The 20340-nt window shown below is 39.2% G+C and overlaps 1 protein-coding gene across 1 annotated transcript in view; it reads left to right on the plus strand.

Moving 5' to 3' along the window:
• The window catches only part of cmc1 (C-x(9)-C motif containing 1), a 73156-nt gene that overhangs the window by 21428 nt on the left and 31388 nt on the right, over positions 1-20340 (plus strand). The window contains exon 2 of the mRNA XM_078239530.1: positions 5408-5500. Within this exon, the coding sequence (XP_078095656.1) occupies positions 5408-5500 (93 nt within the window). The remainder of the gene's footprint in view (positions 1-5407; positions 5501-20340) is intronic.

The raw sequence follows: 20340 nt of genomic DNA on the forward strand, positions 1-20340 counted from the left end.
TCATCCAAAACACTGCCCTTGTTTTAAATCACACTTAGTTGCTTTGACCTACCACACCTATGCTTGCTGAACTACATTACCTCCTAACCAGGCAATGTCTTAATTTTAAAATTCTCATCCTTATTTTCAAATTCCTCTATGGTCTTGCTCTTCCCTCTGTGTTATCTCCTCCAGCCTGAGATATCTGTGCTCCTCTAAATCTGGCCTTTAGTGCATCCCTGATTTTAATTGCCCCACTGTTGGTGGCCATGCCTTCAGTTATTTAGGCCCTAAGCTGTAGAATTCCCTCCCTGCTATCTCTCTGCCTTTTTACTTCACTCTTTAATAAACTCCTTAAAACCTAACTTCTTTGACCACACTTCATTCGTTGCTGTCTCCTTATGGGGCTTGATTTTATATTTTGTTTTATGTTTCTGTGAAGTGCCTTGAGACATTTTATTCTATTTAAAGGCACTGAATGACAAGCTGTCATCGAGATGCTGTTTGTGTAGTGCAGAAAATTCGCAATCCACTATGTATCTCTTCTTCACCTAAACGTGCTGGCCACTTGATTACATTAATAATTGTGTTTTTTTAAATCACCATTGTTTTCCCAGGAAGATTTGGCTGAATATGTCAGGAATTTGTAATTGATTTTAAGTGTTTTATTCTTTTTAGGTGTAGGATACTTTAATCATTTTGTACATAAAGGACTAGAATTTCTGTATTAATCAGCCGGCATAACCAGAAATATATAATTTTGAAGGCTGTCAGTACAACAGTGCCATACACACATCTAGCTCAGTTAACAAAATTGGCCCATCATTATTTTGAAAGGAGTGCTTGTTATCTTGTTAATTTTTTAAACTTTTACATTTTTAAGGTTAGTAACTCTAGTTAGTAACAATTAGTTTTGGAGTTACAAGTACATTTAATGTCGTTACTCAAGATTTTAATAAAATGTTGAAAGTGATTGTAAGTTTAAGTGCAGCAAACAAGGCATGAATTATTTAGTTTTTTTAAAGTATTATAAAGTCACAACAGCAATAGAAGGGGAAAATAAACTTGTGTGCATGTGGATGTGCAATGAAAAGATGCTGTTTTTAAGCAGCATACTAGTTTTCATGTGTCGATGAGAATAGGACTAAGTCTAGGTTATATAATCGCTTGAGCCTGTTTTGCTTTTTGGTTGATTTGTATCTCAACTCTATTTACCTGCTATTGCTCCATATGCTTTGACACTGTCATCCAACAAAAATCTACTGATCTCAGTCTTGAAAATTTCAGTTGACCCACTGCCTTTCGATGGAGCAAATTCCAGATTTCCACAACCCTTTGTGAGGAAACATTGCTTGTTGATTTTGCTCCTAGGTCTAATTTTAAGATCATAGCATCATAGAATCCCCACAGTGCAGAAGGAGCCTGCACCGACGACAATCCCACCCAGGCCCTATCCCCATAACTCCACGTACTTGCCCTGCTAATCCCCTGACGCTAAGGGGCAATTTAGCATGGCCAATTAACCTAACCCGCACATCTTTGGAGTGTGGGAGGAAACCGGGGCATTGAGAGGAAACCCACGCAGACACGGGGAGAACGTGCAAACTCCACGCAGTCACCCGAGGCCAGAATTGAAACCGGGTCCCTGGCGCTGTGATTGTAGATCATGCCTTCTTTCCCTGGATTCTCCCACCAAAGTAATTTCTCGATATCTATCCAATTGAATTATTGTCATTTGAAATAGCTTAGATCACTCCAAATATTCTAATTTCAAGGGAATGATTGCCAAGTTTATGTAACCCGCCCTCATAATTTAACTCTTTCAACTCCAGTATCATTCTGAAGAATCTGTGCTGTACTTACTTTTTCCAAAATCATTATATCTTTCTTGAAATATGGCGCCTAAAACTGGTTTTAGTACCCCAGATGGAGTTTAACCAAGGCTTTGCACAAACTAAGTATTACTTCCTGCTTTTGTATTCCTGTTCCCTTGAGATAATGGTCAACATTCCATTAGCCTTTTGTGATTACTTTTTGTAGCATACACGAGCTTTTAGTGATCTATGTACAAGGACACCTAAATCCCTTTGCTCTTTCAAAGCTTCTAGTCTCTCACCATTAAGAAAATATTTGTCTTTCTCTGATCCAAAGTGAATAAACTCACACTTCCCCACATTGAACTCTGCCATAATTTTCCCCCCCACACTTAGTCCTTTTGCCTGCCAATGCCTAACTAATTTTTGTGGCATCTAAAATTGAATATACTACTATCCCTCCTTTCATTCAATTCATTCATAGATATAGTAAAAGAAATGCTGCAGCCACAGTACAGAACGCTGGGGATCACCACTTGTCACAACCAATCAAATCAGAATATGGACCCTCTAACCCTACGCTATTGCTTCCTACCTCCCAACTAATTACTGCCTGATCACAAAGTTACCTTCAATTTAGTGCACTCTCATTTTTGCTAATGATCTTTTGTGTGGATCCTTACCAAATGCCTTCTGGCAGCTCATGTAGACACCATCTATACACACTCCCCTATTCTCAAAAATATTCAACTCAACTAGTCAGACATGACCTACTTTCAAAAAGCCACAATAACTCTTTGATCAGCTAATACTTGTCCAAGAGATCGTTAACTGTTTCTGATAGTGCCTAGTAACTTCCCTACAGTTAATTTTAAATTGTTAGATCTGTAGTTAGTTACCATATTTCTCCTCCTCATCTTCTTAAATAATGGTGTAACTTTTGCCACCTTCTAATTGAAGAGCACAACTCCTGAAGCTAAAGCGCTTTGAAAATTTATGATTAATGCATCTGCAATTTATTTACCTATTTATTTTACTTTCCTGGAATGAAAACCTTCAGGTCTTGGAGATTTGTCTATCTTAATTTCCATTATTGCCCACATTAGCATTTTAGTTACTTATATTAAATTCACTTGGTTCCTCCAATTAATTTATTTTGGATTTCTTTGTACTGCTGATAGTTTCATTGTGAAAACAGATTGAATATTCAATTAACAAGTCTGCTGTTCCTTTATCGCTTACTACAGTCTTGCCTGCACTAATATTTAATGGGCTATTTATTTGATCTTAATATGTTTATAAAAACTTTTGCTGTTGATTTTAATATCTCTTCTGATTTCTGTGTATTCCCTTTTTGAAGCAGTTGTGTAAGCCTCTTCTTTTAGTTTATTATGGTTGCTTACCTCATTTGTTGATCATGGTTACTTAACTACTTTTAATGGTATTTACTGATTTTCTATTACCCGAATATTTCCAAATAACAGCTCTACACAGTTTACTGTGGTCAATTCATTCTGCAATTCGAAGAAGCTTTACTTAAATTTTAATCTTTGGTTATGGCTCTCTTTTCTTCCTCTCAAATATAAGATCCAATTCAATAATATTATGGTCACTGTACCCTAGTTGTCAGATTGTCCACAAATTCCGGTTCTTTATGTGCTATTAGTTTTCATATGGCCTGTTTCCTTGTGTCTCCAAAGCATATTTGGCCAGTGGTTATGATTGGCAGTGAATTTTACATTTGCGCTTCCTATAAACTTTATGAGGTTTTGCGCAGAGGTTCTGTTAAACAACTACCCAAAAAGTGCAACACCCTCTACAGAGCTTCTGGGACGTGTGTGAATGAGAAAGTAACTGTGTTTCTTGTTAATCAGATTGAAAAGTTATTATCGAGTATCACGGAGCCTGAATGCTGACAGCCTTATCGTTATTTCTACCACAAAATCTGGCCTGTTGTTTAGTAAACTGTACCCAGAACATTTTATAAAATGGCTTTACATTCCTTTAACTGTTCTGGTTTCCTCAGTGTCTGAAAATTAAAATGTCCCATTACACCTGCATTTTTGTTGCTACATTTCACGTATTTCTTACTTGCATGTTTTCCCTCCACCCACTATATCATTACTATCAGGATACCTGTAGACCAGCAGATTCTTGCATCCTTTGTTGTTCCTTAATTTCTAGCCTAAAATGTTACTGTCTGACCACCATTATTGAAATTCCTTCTTTCCACTTATCAATATTGTTTTACTCCTCCTTTCCTGATTCTCCTGTTCTTTCTAAAGATCCTATAGCTTGGAATGTTTAGTTCCCAATCATACTTAGTTTTTAGTCAGGTCCCTGTAAAAGCTACTACCACATACATATAACTGAATTTGTACTACTTCTGTTTTGCTACAGATTCCATTGCTACAGAATTCTTATCTGGGTAACTGACCTCATCCTGCCCAGTTGTCCTGCTGCTCTTTTTCTCTCACATTTTGACATAGTATGGATTTCCCCACCCCTTGCTCCCACACCTTTAACTTGTTTAAATCTTTCACCACTGCCCTATATATCCTTCCCACAGGGACACCTCCAGTTCAGGTGAAGGCCATCCCATTTATATAGCCTTCTCTTCACCCTAAAAATTACCACAATGTGTCAGGAATCTAAAACCCTCCTTTCCACACCATCCTTCGAGTCATTCATTGACAATCCTAACTTTTATCTTACAGTCTGGTCTATACTGGGTATTGCTACCCTGGAGTTTTAGCTTCTTAATCTAGAATTTAACTCCTTTGAAATATTTTTGCTGCATCTTAAACTTATTCTTATCTTTGTCATTGGTTGTCAATGTTGGCAGAAAAGATGGCAGCTGAACAATGGGCAACCTTCAAAGGGAAAGGTAGGACAAATAAATCCAGAGCACCCTGAATGATGAGAGTGATAGGCATGAAGAGAAAAAGGAAGAAGTGCACATATGATAAATGTAAGGTTGAAAATTATCAATGAAGAATCAGGCTGAATATAGAAGGACCTGAGGAGAAGAAAAGCAAGGAGAGAGCATGAAAAGAGACTGGCAGCTAAAGGGAATCACAAGGTTTATAAGCATATAAATAATAATAGAGCAGTGAAAAAAATAGGGTTGATTAGGAATTTAAAAAAAGGGGACTTGAATATGTCGGCAGGAAAAATAGCAGAGGTATTAAACGAGTGCAACATCTGTCTCTACAAAGGAAGAAGATGCTACCCAGGCCGAGGTGAGAGTGGGGGTAACTGGTACAGAAGGTTAATTTACAATTGAGAATGAGGTGTTGAAAAGGATATCTTTACTTAAAATCAGTAAAGTACCAGGAATGGATGAGATGCATCCAAGATTACTGAGGGAAGTGAGAGTGGAACTTTGCAGAAGAACTAGTGCTAACCTTCCAGGCTTCTTTAGATACAAGGATGTCAGATGACTGGAAAATTGCAAATGTTGCACCCTTGTTCAAAGTGGGGTGTAAGCCAGAAAATACAAACTTGCGATATCCTAATCAGCAAATCTAAATGTTAGGGGAAATCCCAGCATTCATCCACTTTCTGCTATCTACTAAGTTAACATCTAAAATTACCACTTTTATTTCTTCCAGAGGTGAATCACCTTCGGCATGTGGAGAAGGATGTTCTTATCCCCAAAATGGTGAGAGAGAAGGCCAAAGAACTCTGTTCAAATAAAGTGGAAGGTAATGATTTATCATGTCATATTATGTGCAGTGCCAGAAAGCATGCCCTTGACTCCGTGTTTGCTGATGCTTTATCCTGAGCCATTTTCTTGGTAATTTTTTTTGTCAGTTGTCAATTTCCGGCAGGGCAAGGAGACAGGTCCTAAGTCAATCTCTGCTGGAACAGGAATCAAACCCAAGCTAGCCATTCAACCAACTGAGCTAACCAGATGCCCTAATGATTTATCCTTTGGCAGTATTTCTGCAGTTGTGTTAGATGTATGCAGTGTATTCAAACAGTAGCACTTGTGAAGAAAGGTGTAATATTCATTATATTACTGCAATTCAACACTACATTATTCAGCAACAACATTAAAAAGTTGCCTGACCAAGTTTATAAATGCATGCTGCGAAGTGATGCTGAGCCATACGGATCCAGTCCCTGATGTGTGGTGCTAGCTGCTCTCAACCAGAGTGGCAGTTGGAACATTTTATCATTCAGTTCACTGTTCTAGGCGGGTGGGAGGGGGTGAGGAGTGAAATCAGACAGAATTTGCATTCTTGAACATTAGTAATCCTTGTTGGAAGTGTTTGTAGGACTATAATTCTGCAGTTATGAACTGGCTTGCTAAACATCATTCTTGCACAACTGCTGGCATCCATTGTACCATTTTTGGACTGGTAGCAATTTTACAATTGGGTACATCATACGCAGCTTTCAGTTCCTAGGTGTCAGGTGGCATTTCTTTAAAGTAAATCTTTAGCCCATTAATGTACACTCCAACTTTTTGGATATAGACATGTTTAAATATGTTCTGATGAAAGGTCACAGACCTGAAAACTTAACTCTGCTCCTCTCGTGACAGATGCTGCCAAACCTGCTGAATACTTGGAGCTTTTCCTGTTTTTATTTCAGATTTGCAGCATTTGCAATATTTTGCTTTTCCATTTATTATCCATTAAGGAGGGTTAATATTAAAAATAAGAGGCACTTCAATCAGATTCTAGGTTTGATCAATTGGTGGAGATACTTCAATTCATGCACCTTTAATCGCTCTCCATTATCCATGTATTAAAACGTTAGACGTTTCTTGTGTGCATTAATAATGCTTCATTATAATCCAGATAAATTGTCATAAAATTGAAGAAGATAAAGGGCGGCATGGTGGCACAGTGGTTTGCAATGCTTCCTCACAGCGCCAGGGACCCGGGTTCAATTCCGGCCTAGGGTGACTGTGTGGAGTTTGCACATTCTCACTGTGTCTGCATGGGTTTCCTCTGGATGCTCCAGTTTTCCCCCTCATAGTCCAAGACATGCTGATTAGGTGGATTGGTCATGTTAAATTGCCTTTTAGTTTCTATGATATGTGAATGAGGATTAAGTATAGTATGTAATGAAGACTGTATTTAAAAAAAACAAGGATAAGGCATGCTGCGCTTGCTGCTAGCACATGCTGAGAGCATGTATCGCGTGATATGTGTTCCTCGTGTACACAAGGAACAGAAACTTTATTATAAGAGCGTGCATTTTGAAAATGTGGTGAAGGTTAACCATGGTATAGTGTGTTTAATCTTTATCTGTACTTTGACATTCAAAACTAAAAGATGTATTTCGTAAACCCGTGCGTACCATCTATCACATGCTGCTATAGACAGAGATCCACTTTTTAAAATTCTGGTCAAACACTAATTTTGAACAGTACATGTTAATTGAAGTGTTGAAATGGGAGCTCTCTGTATTGGGCATGATCTTAAGCATTTTATTGCTTTCAATGAGAGGAAATTGTAATATATTTATGTTAAAGTAGGCTTTGGTTTTCCATTTCTCCACAATTGTCCTTGTGTGTGTAAATATCTTAATGTCATTATTCTTTGCTGAATATACAACCCTTCAGGAGACAATAGGAATCAAATTTGAAAGCATGTAAATTCAAATTTGTAAGTTAACCTCTTTCAGCACCTGCATTGAATACAATTCCAATCCATTATAATATATGCTTAGCATGGAGTAATATATTTATAATATTTGAAATGACTGCATTTATTTTGCTGCATTGCTTGTTCTTCTATGGTAGTATTTTATCAGAATCTAGTAGTCTATAATTTGGGACAGTGAAACCAAAATTAAGGGAGTGGTTGGAGGTTTTGTTTGTAGAGATCTCTTAGAATAATACAAACTAGTACTGTTCCTCACTTGCACTTTACCCACTATCCACCTGATCGCTATCTCACCCTGAGCACTTCGCCCCTATTCCCCGCTCCTCCATCAATCACAGGATTGCCCTCCACACCATCCGACCGTTTCCCACCCCCCCCAACCCGAGGGATCACTCAAAAGATAGCCCGCTCCAAAGGGTGCCTCCTCTCTTCCAAAGCTTTCATTATCTTTACTTTGGATATGTTCTCAACCAAGACGTTACAAAAATGTCAATCTTCGTTGCCATGTTGCTTTGATAAAGAGGCTACAATGGGGTTTACAGGTTCTTACCAGGAAAGGTAAATAAAATGACTTTTTTAATCAAAGGAAGAAGACTATTATTGCATTCAGCAGCAATTATGATATCAAAGATCTTCAGTTACTAAAGAACATTTAACTCTGGCTGATGTTGATTTTGACTTGATCTAATTTGTTAGCATTAATTAGTTTGTTTCTAATGCAGACAGTTGGTGTTCACAGTCATAGCTGGGTAGCCTAATTAGGATTGAGATAGGAGGACAAAACTAGGTAAAGTGTTAACCTTTACTCCTTCACAGAACCCCAGCTGGTAAAGTCCAAAAAGACCATATGCAGCCCTTTCATATTGAGAGAGCCCTAATGAATACATATCAGCCGATTTTAGCTGCACTTTAACAAGCTGCTTGCTTTGTAATGTGATTCGTTTTTCTCATTTAGCCCTGTTATATTATTAAATAAAAGACTAATATTGGTTATAAGATTTTATGCTATTTTTTAAAAAATGGACTTGAAAAATAATTGTACCTTAATACGATTATCAGATAAAAGAAGCTGCTATACTTGTGCATAAAACACACCGTAACGTTGCAATAGTGGTATCATGGTGTAATGCATTATTAGAACATTGACACTCTGTGCTTTTGAGTGGTAGGGCATTCATACAATCAATTCCCTACATGAGTAAGTTTACATAAGTGCATTGCAGTGAAATGGTGTCAAGCCGGTGCACTGTCACTGAGAGGCAGACCAACTCTTTGGTACTTCCTGGCCGGTTATCAGATGATCCATTGTCAGAGGCCTGAGAGTAAATCTTCTATCTAAATTCCTGGCTATTGCAAATTCGTGAAAGGCAACTATGGGATTTCAAATGGGGGTGGTTGGTGAGATCAAAGGGAAGAACAAATTATAGAAATTTTAAACGGAATTCCAAATTTGCATGTTGGCACCATTGTGTTTATCACATTCTTGATTTTTCTAATAAGCTTTTTGCTTTAAATTTTCTCATTCAGTGTGAAAGTATAAGGGCTCGAGTTGGCTATACAATTAATTAAAAGACTGTATTTTCCTAGTGTAGCAGAATTCACAGCAGTACGGGTGTAAAATAGTAGATGCTTTCACTCATTACAAATTGTTACTGTAGAATGTATTTTTCTGTTTCATGTGACTTCAAAATATTAAACTTCACTTCATTTAATTCTGTTCATTTCTTTCTGGTATCTCTTTTAAATACCAACCAAATAAACAAACTCAAATTAACTTCGGAACAAATTAAAAGGGGCAGCTCCCCAAAAGGAAGGGGGAACAGTCATTTCTTTCTGGTAAGGAATAGAGAAGAGAAACACATGCTTTTTTTTAACTACTGTTGATAGTCTGTTACTACTACTTGCCTATGAGCCATGTGGGAAGAGCAGGTTGCTCCCCAGAAATACATCCAACTGCCTGAAACTGTGAATTATGCACATATTATCACGGGTGTACCCAAGTACCTAGATATTCCTGCACCTGTTTTTAATCATTCAAAAGATGTGGGCTTCACTGGCTACGCCAGCATTTATTTCCCATCCCTAATTGTCCTTGGGAAAGTGATGATGAGCTGCCTTTGTGAATTGCTGCAGTCCAATTGGTGTAGGTACACCCTCAATGCTCATAGGGAGGGAGTTCCAGGATTTTGACCCAGCAAAAGCGAAGGAATGGTGGTATATTTCCAAGTCAGGGTGGCGGGTGGCTTGGAGAGGAACCTCCAGGTGGGGTCTTCCCATGTGTCTGCTGCCCTTGCTCTTCTAGGTGCTAGCAACTGTGGGTTTGAAAAGTTCTGTTGAAAGAGCCTTTGTAACGTCCTGCAGTGCATAATGTAGATAGTACACACTGTTGCTACTCTTCATTGGTGGTAGGAGTGAATGTTAGTGGATGGGGTGTCAGTCAAATGGGCTGCTTTGCCCAGGGTGGCATCAAGCTTCTTGAGTGATGTTGGAGCTGTACTTATGCAGAGAAGGGAAGAATATTCCGTCACATTCTTGGCTTGTACCTTGTAGATGGTGGATATGCTTCAGGGTGTTGGGAGGTGAGTAACTTGCAGGATTCCTAGCCTCTGACCTGCTCTTGGAGCTATGATATTTATGTGGCTAGTACGGTTAAGTTTCTGGTCAATGGTAACCCCCAGAATCGATAGGTGTTTGTTATAGTGAGAAAAAAATAACTCAGAAGCTTGGAAAGGATATGAACATGTGACTAAGGAACAGGAGTAGGCTATTTGGCCCTTTCAGCCTGCTCTGCCATTCAATAAGATCATGGCTGATCTGGTCATGGTTTCATCTCCACTTTCCTGCCTGCCTTCCATAACCCTTGATCCCTTGTCGATCAAAAATCTGTCCAACTCTCCCTTGACTAAATTTAATGACTCATCCTCCGCTGCTGTCTGGGAAAGATAATTCCACACACTAATAACCCTCTGAGAGAAATATGGTCTCCTCATTCAGTCTTAAAAGGGAGACCTCTTATCCTTAAACTGTGTCCCCAAGTTCTAGACCTCCACGAGTGGATACATTTTAATGGTATCTATCCTGTCTAAGATCTTATATTTAATAAGATCACCCCTCATTCTTCTACCTGTTCAACCTTTCTCCATAGGATAAACCCCTCATCCCAGGAATGAGTCAAGTGAACCTTTTCTGTACTGCTTCTAATGCAATTATATCCTTTTTAAAATCAGGAGATCAAAATTGTACACAGTATTCCAGCTGTGGTCTCACCAAGGCCCTGTACAACTGCAGTAGAGTACCTATTTTTATATTCCATTCCCCTTGCAATACTTGCCTAGATTCTATTTGGATTCATAATCACTCGTTGAACCTGCATATTAACTTTTTGATTAACAGGACTCTCAGATCCTTCCGTACCATTTGAGTTCTGCAATCTCTCTATTTAAATAATATTCTGCTTTTCCATTCTTCCTGCCAAAGTGGACAAGTTCACATTTTCCCACATTATACTCCATCTGCCAAATTTTAGCCCACTATTTATATCCCTTTGCAGACTCCCTACCTATCTTGGTGTAAGCTGCAAATTTAGTCATCTGAGGTGTATCCTTGTGCATGCATTCAGTTGCTCCAATCAGTTTATTGATTTAACTATCTTGCCAAATGGCAGAAGTGCATATTGCAGTGGTCGGTCTGTTTTGTGCTTTACTACAGTATTAAGAAGGAGCAGTAGGCCTCTGTCAGTCTTGATTCTGTGTATATTTGATTGTTAACTTGTTTCCTTGTCTAATGGAAAATTGCAAAGTAGAGAGATAGCTAAAGTGTGAATGTTTTACTCCCCTTTTCTGTTGAAGGCTCTGTCCTGGGTGTACAATTCTAAACTTAACCAAAACAATGGTTTGTATAGATTTTGCTTTGCATATTCACTTTTGTACCTATACTGTTCTTTTAAAAAAAATCTAGGATCCTGAATATTTATGCAGATGACTACCGGACGACTAATGGACTATCGAATAAAATGTAGAACAATCACAGAGTTATGACAACCCCTAATGGACATGTTAAAAATGAGGAGTATGCAATGGAACTATTTAAATACTAAGGCTCAGGGATGAAGAGATCAGACAGGGATATTTGATTTGCTTCACAACAACAGAGCAAGGAGACTTGAGTATATTAGAAAGCAGGAGATTCAGGCAGAATGTAAGAAAGTATCATTTCACTGATAGGGTGGTTGGATTTTGGAAGGTAAGAAATTTCAATATCTTCAAAATCAAAAAGGCAGGGCAGATCATCTATACGTTTATTTGCCTTCAGCTTTTCTACACCTGAAAATCCATCCGATGTTAAGGCCAGAGCCCCAATATCTGGGAGCCTCGGGGCTGAATTTTCGAGGCTCCATGGAGCTGGGTTGAATGGGGTGGGGTATATGGGGCTGGGAAAATAGTGATGAACCCATGTTAGATTGTTGTGCTTCAAATTCCTGCTCCCAAGGGAATTTCCCTGGGAGGAATTAGGTTGGCTACCTGCTCCAGAGAAGCTGGCAGCCAGTTGGTGAAAATAAGATCCAACTTGGGCATCATTTTGTGTGGTGCAGGTGTTTTATCGACATTGGAGTCGGCTCAAGCCACATGCAGCGCAGCAAACTCAATTGAGGTGGTCTTCCAGTGGCAAGCCATTCGACTCAATGGCTCCATGCCCAACGACAGGGTGGTGAGGATAAAAGATCTGTCCATAGGCCTATGGAGGAGTTTCCCCGCAAATAAGATGGCTATCAGTTTCAAAACTCTTTACTTCATCACTTTTATGTGCAGGCAACCTCATATTTAGGCACACTTGCATTCATTTGCCTGCCTCAACAGGGTCCACCTCTCGTGGTAATGCTGCCAGCTTGGCATCACTACATGCCCTCTGGGCTTCCATCAGGAAGCCATCTACCATCATTAATATGATGCAGAGTGCAGAGGCAGCGTGTTAGAAGGCACTCGGGTATACTGGACACATAGTCAGGCTTGGAACCCCTATCTGGACTCAAAATTGGAGTCCCTATGTCCACCGGAAATTTCAGCTCTCCGACTTGTGTCTTATTCATCCTCCTCTTAGGAATGTTTCTCTCTTTTCTCCTAAACAGTAAACGACCTCTTTTTCTCTTAGGCAGACCCTCGAGATCAAGGATGACTTGCTTCCACTCCGGTTCAGTGCATTCTGAGATGGCCAATGCACTATCTGCAGAATTGCCACATAGAATCCCTATATGCAGAAGGAGACCATTCGGCCCATTGAGCCTGCACTGACAACAATACCACCCAAGCCCTATTCCTGTAACCTCCCACATATTTACCCCAATAATTCCCCTGATACTAAGGTGCAATTTAGCATAGCCAACCAACCTAACCTGCACATCTTTGCACTGTGGTAGGAAACAGGAAGACATAGACACAGGAAGAACATGCAAACTCCGCACAGACCAGTCACCTGAGGCCGGAATTGAACCCGGGTCCCTGGCGCTGTGAGGCAGCAGTGCTACCACTATGTCACTGTGCTGCCCGTATGTGGAACAGGTGATGTTTAGAAGATCAAGTGGATGAGGTGTTTGGAGGTTTCACACTCTCTCTATTGCCTCAACTTTACCTCTGTTGGTTTGTGATGAAGTCTCTCCTTGTGGTGTCTTCCAGAATGAGCGTTCTTCATTTTGGCTGGTCACAAGCCAGGACTCCCATGAGTTGGTGATAATGTTTGCCCACTTCAGGGAAGATTTGAGGACATCCCTAAAGTGTCTCTAGTCCTCCTGGAAGTCTCCTGTCACAATTGAGTTCTAAGTACAGCAGTTGATCCATGAAACTAGTATCAGGCATAAGAAGGACATGCCTTGCCCAGCACTGCTGATTTTGAGTGATTTGAGCATCAATGCTGGACATGTTGTCTTGGGAAAGAATGCTGCTGATGTGGGACCACCTTTCTTGATTTCTTGATTCTAGATTTGGAGGATTTTGTGAAGGCATCACAGGTGGCACTTTTCCTTTGCTGAAGTGCCTGCTGTAGTTGTGCAAGTCCAAGGAGCATAGGAATCACTGCTACCCAATAAACCACAACCTTGTTCTCAGGTCTGAAATCTGGGTCCTCAAATACTCTTTTCCTCAGTCGCCCAAAGGCTGAACTGGCACAATAATAAACGAATGCAAGAATAAATTTTGTTAACCATGTCTGCCTTTGTCAATAAGAAGCTCCCAAGACACGAAAAATGGTCCGCATTTTCCAGGATCTTGCTATTGATCTTAACTACGGGGGGATGTTGTTCTGTAGGACCTGGTTGGCAGGGGTCCTTGGTTTTTGGGTATGTAATGGAGGACCTGTTTTCTCCTTGTGTCTGCGTGGGTTTCCTGTGGGTGCTCCAGTTTCCTCCAACAGTCCAAAAATGTGTGGGTTAGGGTTATTGGCCATGCTCAATTGCCACTTGGTGTCAGGGAGATTAGCAGGGGTTGCGGGGATAGGACCTGGGTGGGATTGTTGTCGGTGCAGACTCGATGGGCCAAATGACCTCTTTCTGCACTGTAGGGATTCTAGGATTGAGATGAACGTGTGGCTGTGTGTAGTAGGTAGAATATTATTTAAACGGTGACTGCAAAGTATCATATACCACCTTTCTGTTGAATGTATATAATTTTAATGATGTACATGAATTTACATTTTGGATGTTAATTTCAGTAAATCACAGTATTTAATTGCTGAATGCAAGGCACAGTTCAGAAACAGAATTTGGGAAACTGAAGAACACAAGCAACTGGAGGCACAATAGCAGTTGCTATGCCAAAGTATAATAGGTATATTTGAGATTACTAACTAGTGCATCATCATTGCTTTTTAAAAGAAATAAGTTTTAAATTAGCTTAAAACTTGTTTTACGAGAACAAAATAAATTAAAAAGCATAAAGATAGGTGATTACCTAGCACTCAGACATCAAGAATGGTTATATATCTCTGGTGAGCTGAGATGAGTCTTTGCACAGCAATTTTTTAAAATGCACATGCAAAAATTGTAATTTCTGACTTGGTATTTTGGAAGAAAGAGAGAAAGTTTGGGAAGGTGGCAAGTGGTTTCCAGGTGTTTTTCCAGATAGGAAAGGTGGTTGAGGGGTGGGTTAAACCTTTCTCCTTTCATACCCTTCTGAAATGTCAGCCTGAAAAGAGTTGAAAGAGGTCTGAACAAAGATTGACTGCTTGACTTCTTGATTAGACAATGGTGGGTAGGGAAACATAACCAGAAGCTTTCAGTTTGTTGCTGTACTTATGCTTGTCACAGAGTGCAGAACGAAAAGACAAAACTAACTGTTCAAAGAGAAAAAAACGTTGTATCTAGAACCTGGTTTGCACTGATATGTGTATTGTGAAGTCAGTGACATATGCATTTATGATATACAGGAAATCTCCACCCTTTACCTCAGAAGAAAACATTTGTGTTATCAGCAAGTAATCATGAGAATTCATTGGTGTTAGAATATTGCCATTTTAGAAAAACACAAAGTGGAAAGGTACCAAATTTTATTTTTAGTTCCCAATAAACATTGCAGGATGTGATTTTCTTTGGAGATTTTTTAAACCTGATATAATCTTAGAAGGGACATTAATGTAACTTTTATTCTTTCTGATGTGCAATATATCACTGATTTCTCCACCTCTACAAAGTATGTGAGATTGCATTTTTATGTATAAAGATTATGCATGATTATTCCAAACTATTAAAATTCCTTTATTTGAAAAAGCTCTGACTATAAAGTAGTGATTCAGTTTAAAGATATGAAATATATTTTAAAACCACATTTTCTATTTAAATTTCAAATTTTCTGTCTTCATGGTCCATGAGTAATTTTTATTCAACCAGAAAAAAATTCTAGGGATGCCGAAAGTTTTCAAGAGACTTTGATAGGCATTTTTCCCTACCTTATTGTATGCGGGTGTTTTGTATATGGCTTTTGATTTATTACAATTTGTCATCATTACTAGTTGCATTGGCTACTCAGTCACGTTCTTTTGCTAAGAGTTGTGAATTGTTCAAACAGCTTTTAGATCATGCCAGGTTCGCAATCAACAGAAATCTTCCCCTCCATATTGTCTCATGCTTTATCAGGCAGCTTCACTTAACTGGTTCATGTAAACATTCAACCTTACACCATAAAATTAAAACATCCTTTATATTTGTATGACTAGCTGAGACCAAAAACAATGAAAAGGCTCCTTATGAGGTGGTCAATATTGTGGGGAATGTGTAGTATAAAGAAATCCATTTTAGTTTTGGGTATTTTCCTTTGCCATTTCTAATGTGGAGGATATTCTTTATGCCGAGACCATAGAATTCCTACAGTGCAGGAGACCATTTGGCCAATTATGTCTGCACTGACTCTGAAGAGCATCTTACTCAGGCCCGCACCCCTGCCCTATCCCCATAACCCCGTGCATTTACCATAGCTAAACTGCCTAACCTACACATCTTTGGACACTAAAGCGACAATTTAGCAGACCAATTCTGCAAATCTTTGGAATGTCGGAGGAAGCCGGAGCACCTGGAGGAAACCCACACAGACATGGGGAGAATGTGCACACTCCATGCAGGTAGTCATCCAAAGTTAGAATTGAACTTGGGTCCCTGACATCACGAGGCAGCAGTGCTTACCATTATGCCACTGTGCCACCTTATCACATGTTCAAGAGGATTATACTTGAACTTGTTTTGAACTGTTAGTAGTTTGGCTGAGAGGTTTTCTACGCTTCCATTATCAAAAAGTTAAAGTTTTATTTATTAGTCACAAGTAAAGCTTATCATAACACTACAATGAAGTTACTGTGAAATTCCTCTAATCGCCACACTCCGGTGCCTGTTCGGATCAATGCATCTAACCAGCACGTCTTTCAGATTGTGCACCCGGAAGAAAGCCAAGCAGACAAGGGGAGAATGTGCAAACTCCACTCAGACAGTGACCCAAGATGGGAATCGAACCCAGGTCCCTGGCGCTGTGAAGCAGCAGTGCTAACCACTGTGCCACCATGCCGCCCAAAAGTCAGTAGCTGAGAGTTTTATTCTTAATACGTTTTAGTCCCCCAGATTCTGGGCCCATTGCATTTGGTTCCTCATCCAGCTATTTGGACAGATCAGCACCTTCAATAAGCAAAGTAAATTTATCGGCACAAATTTAAAAACGATTTCCAGACAGCTTAAAAGGAACCCTTGTCAGAGAAAAGTAAGAGCATTAGTGGTAATGAAGAATTTGAGGTTTTCCCCATTTAGTCCCTTTCAGATCATATTACATAATAAATATTTATCTGTTTCAGGGCACTAAAATGTTGATCTGAATGACCTTTCTCCCAATGGGGAAGTGACTTCTCTCATCTCCCATTTATGCTGAATATGAGACAAATAGTTATCTTTTGCTGCACAGAAAAATGTGAGCAGGTGACTGGGAAGCCATACGGAGAAAATCATTCGCCCAGACATGGTGGTCCAAGTGCTGAGGTAGCATCCTATGATTCTGTGAATGTGTGTAAGAGAAAGGAGATTGAATGCTTAAGCTCCTACCAAATTCCTGTTGATAATGTAACATAAATAATTGTATCTTTGTGTTGTAGATTAGGTGATGTAATGGGTGGCCACCACTTGCTGAAATTAGACTCTTTGGATCATCAAGGCTGTTATCAGTTAAGGATTTAAGAGGCGGCAGAGTGGTTAGCACTGCTGCCTCACAGAGCCAGGGACCCAGGTTCAATTCCAGCCTCAGGTGACTGTGTGGAGTTTGCATGTGCTCCCCGTGTCTGCGTGGGTTCCTCTGGGTGCTCCAGTTTCTTCCCACAGTTCAAAGATGTGGGAAGGTTGATTGTCCCTTAGAGTCAGGGGATTAGCAGAGTAAATCCATGGGGTTGTGGGGATAGGGCCTGGGTGGGATTGTTTTCAGTGCATGCTCGATGGGCTGAATGGCCTCATTCTATGATTTGTACAATTAGTAAACCCTGTTACTTGCTCATGTTGAAAAATTGATCAGTCTTGAGAAAAATGCGAGAAAGGTGTGTTTTTGAGATTGTCTATTGACATTAGCATTTAAGGCAGAATGTGAGAGATTTTTAAAGAAAGATTAAAGTCTATTTATTAGTGTCACAAGTAGGCTTACATTAACACTGCAATGAAGTTGCTATAAAAATTCTCTAGTCGCCACATTCCGGCGCCTGTTGGGATACACTGAGGGAGAATTTAGCATGGTCAATGCACCTAACCAGCATGTCTTTCGGACTGGGAGGAAACCGGAGCATCCGGAGGAAACCCACACAGAATCAGGGAGATTGTGCAGACTCCACATAGATTGTGACCCAAGCCAGGAATCGAACCTGGGTCCCTGGCACTGTGAGGCAGCAGTGCTAACCACTGTGCCACCGTGCCGCCCTCAATGATTAACAATGGGTGAACTGTTATCAGGAATAGGGAGGAATGTGGGTTTGAAGTTCAAATCAGACATAGTCTAATTGAATGGCAGAGCAGGCTCGTGAGGCCGAGTGGCCTACTACTCGTTCGTATAGGTGTAATTAAGTTGACATTTTTGAGTGCAGTGGTTGAGAAGTGTTGCATTGTAGGAAGTGCCCTCCCTTTTTTGGTTGAGAGGTTAAATGAAATGTGTCATTGTTGGAGATCTAGCTGCAATCAAATAGGTAAGTCTGTATCTAAGGTGACAGGTTGGTTGGGGGGGTGGGGGTGTTGGGGGGCAGTGCTGGTATAGTCTCACTCTACCGGACAGTAGTTTCAAATATTCTATTCTATAATTTTAAACCCTGAAATTATAGCTTCTCCAAGGCTGTGTTTGATAAATTACCCCTAACTGCTGGAGCCTGTCCACACAATTAAGGATTCTCTTTTACAATCCTCAACCCATCTCCAAACCTTGATATCTTCCACCATGTGTGATGACCAAAGCTAGATGCAATGCAGTGTGCAGTACCAGCTGTTTCAATAGTACTATATTTATAGTTTTATACTTGCAACCAGGTAACACCAAATGAAACACTGTGGCCCTTGTAGCCACCTGATACTGCTTATCCTTCTTTAACAAAACATTTGAGAGATATCTGCATTAGTGTTCTGACAAAGATACAAATGTCTTTTAATCATAATCCATTTTTTGTGCCCTTAGATCAAGCATGTTAAATACAGAGGTTCACCAGGTTATGCCCTGACTTATTGAAGGCTCTGAAAATGTTGATGGCTGACAAAGGATAAAAAAAATCATGTGAAAATACAATTTTAAAAAAGTTAAATTATCTTAAACAAGGTGAAAAAGTATAAGAAGGGAAAACTGTTTTTATGTAAGGAAACAAAGTAGTGGGACAGCCCAGGTTATTTTACATGACTAATTTCTAACCTTGACTGAACTTTTGTTTTCGGAATGGAGGAATATATAGAGGACAGGTAGTTTCCTTTTAAAACTGAGACCAAATCTGGCCAGTGCAGGCCTTGCACACATTTTGAATGATTACCGAAAGAGAAGCTCAAGTGTGCCCACTTGCCCTCTTGTGCTTGGGCTGAAGTAAACTAAAGATGCTTTAAAATGTCTACAGATTGGTGTAAAAATCTCAAACTGGTAAACTCACCCAGATTAGTACTTGCTGTATTATCCCCACTCTTGCACTGTATGGAGTTGCAAAAATTACATTCTGAGGAAACTTATTATTTTCAGTTACATTTCAATATTAAACTGATTTCTGACACAATTTATATGTGAATTTGCACTTGTGAAATGAGTATCAATCTCGACTCGGTTTAGGTCAAAAGTAGTTTAAACCACAATCAGTATATATGCACACTGTGCAAGTTTTAATCATTCAATATGGTATGATGGTGCATACTTTAGGATGATTTATCAGAGGCTGATGGTTTCTATAAGTTCCAATTGAATTTAAACTGGTAAATTTATCCAGATAGGCACTTAAAATGAAAGTATAAATGCAAAACATGCCAGGGATTTTGCCACTTATAAAATATTTTACAGAGTGTAACCGTCAACATTCCAACCTACCTTGATGTATTTCTTACCCCTTCCTTACCAAACTCTGATTGAGGAACAATGCATAAACCGCCTTCAATTTGCAACTTCTTAAATAGTAGGGTGGAACTGCTGCTACCTGGTTGTGAAAAAGGGTAAGTAAGCACTTGTATTTTTAAAAGTTATTTAAATTGAGCTGTAAAATGATTCCCACCCAAATTGATCAGTATCCTCTCTCTGGATAAACCTAGTTGAAAGATTTCAGCTTAATACATCATTTTTTCAACATTCCCACTACTGACTTTCCTTTTTAGTTTTGAAATTCTCCTTTGAATGCACTATAGAAACAGTGCTCCTGAAAAGAAATCAGTGCAATTTCTACCATTATCCATAGAATATTAATTAGGTTTTTAGGAAGCTAGAATGGTTGGTAACCATGAAGTTGCCTTATTTACATGAAATGTGTTTCTCATAAGCACTGGATTCATTATTAATTTTCTGCATTGGCTCTTTGTATGATGAATGTAGTAACTTAATTCTGTTTTTGTATTAAATCAAATTAATCTGTTCTGGTCTTTCATTCTATTTCAAATTAGTCTTCAGTCTTGTAATAAGAAGACTTATGCGTGCTATGATAAGTTAAAATAGAAAACACCATTCAACCCATACCAAACAGGGGCAGATATTATTATTTGTTAATTTAAAAGCAAGATCAGAAATATCCTTTTCTACTTGACTGGAGAGCTGATTTAGTTTGAATATCTTCTTGTTCTTCATCAGGTGAAAATTAATACATTTGGAGTATTAGATATTCAGTGATGTTAACTGAACCTTGATCAATCATAGAAGCTATGATTGTCGTGGCATTGTAAATGTCAAATAGATTCTGCTGTGCAGTATGTAATAATCGTCCAT

This window comes from Mustelus asterias, chromosome 2 (assembly GCF_964213995.1).
Source record: "Mustelus asterias chromosome 2, sMusAst1.hap1.1, whole genome shotgun sequence".
NCBI lineage: Eukaryota > Metazoa > Chordata > Chondrichthyes > Carcharhiniformes > Triakidae > Mustelus > Mustelus asterias.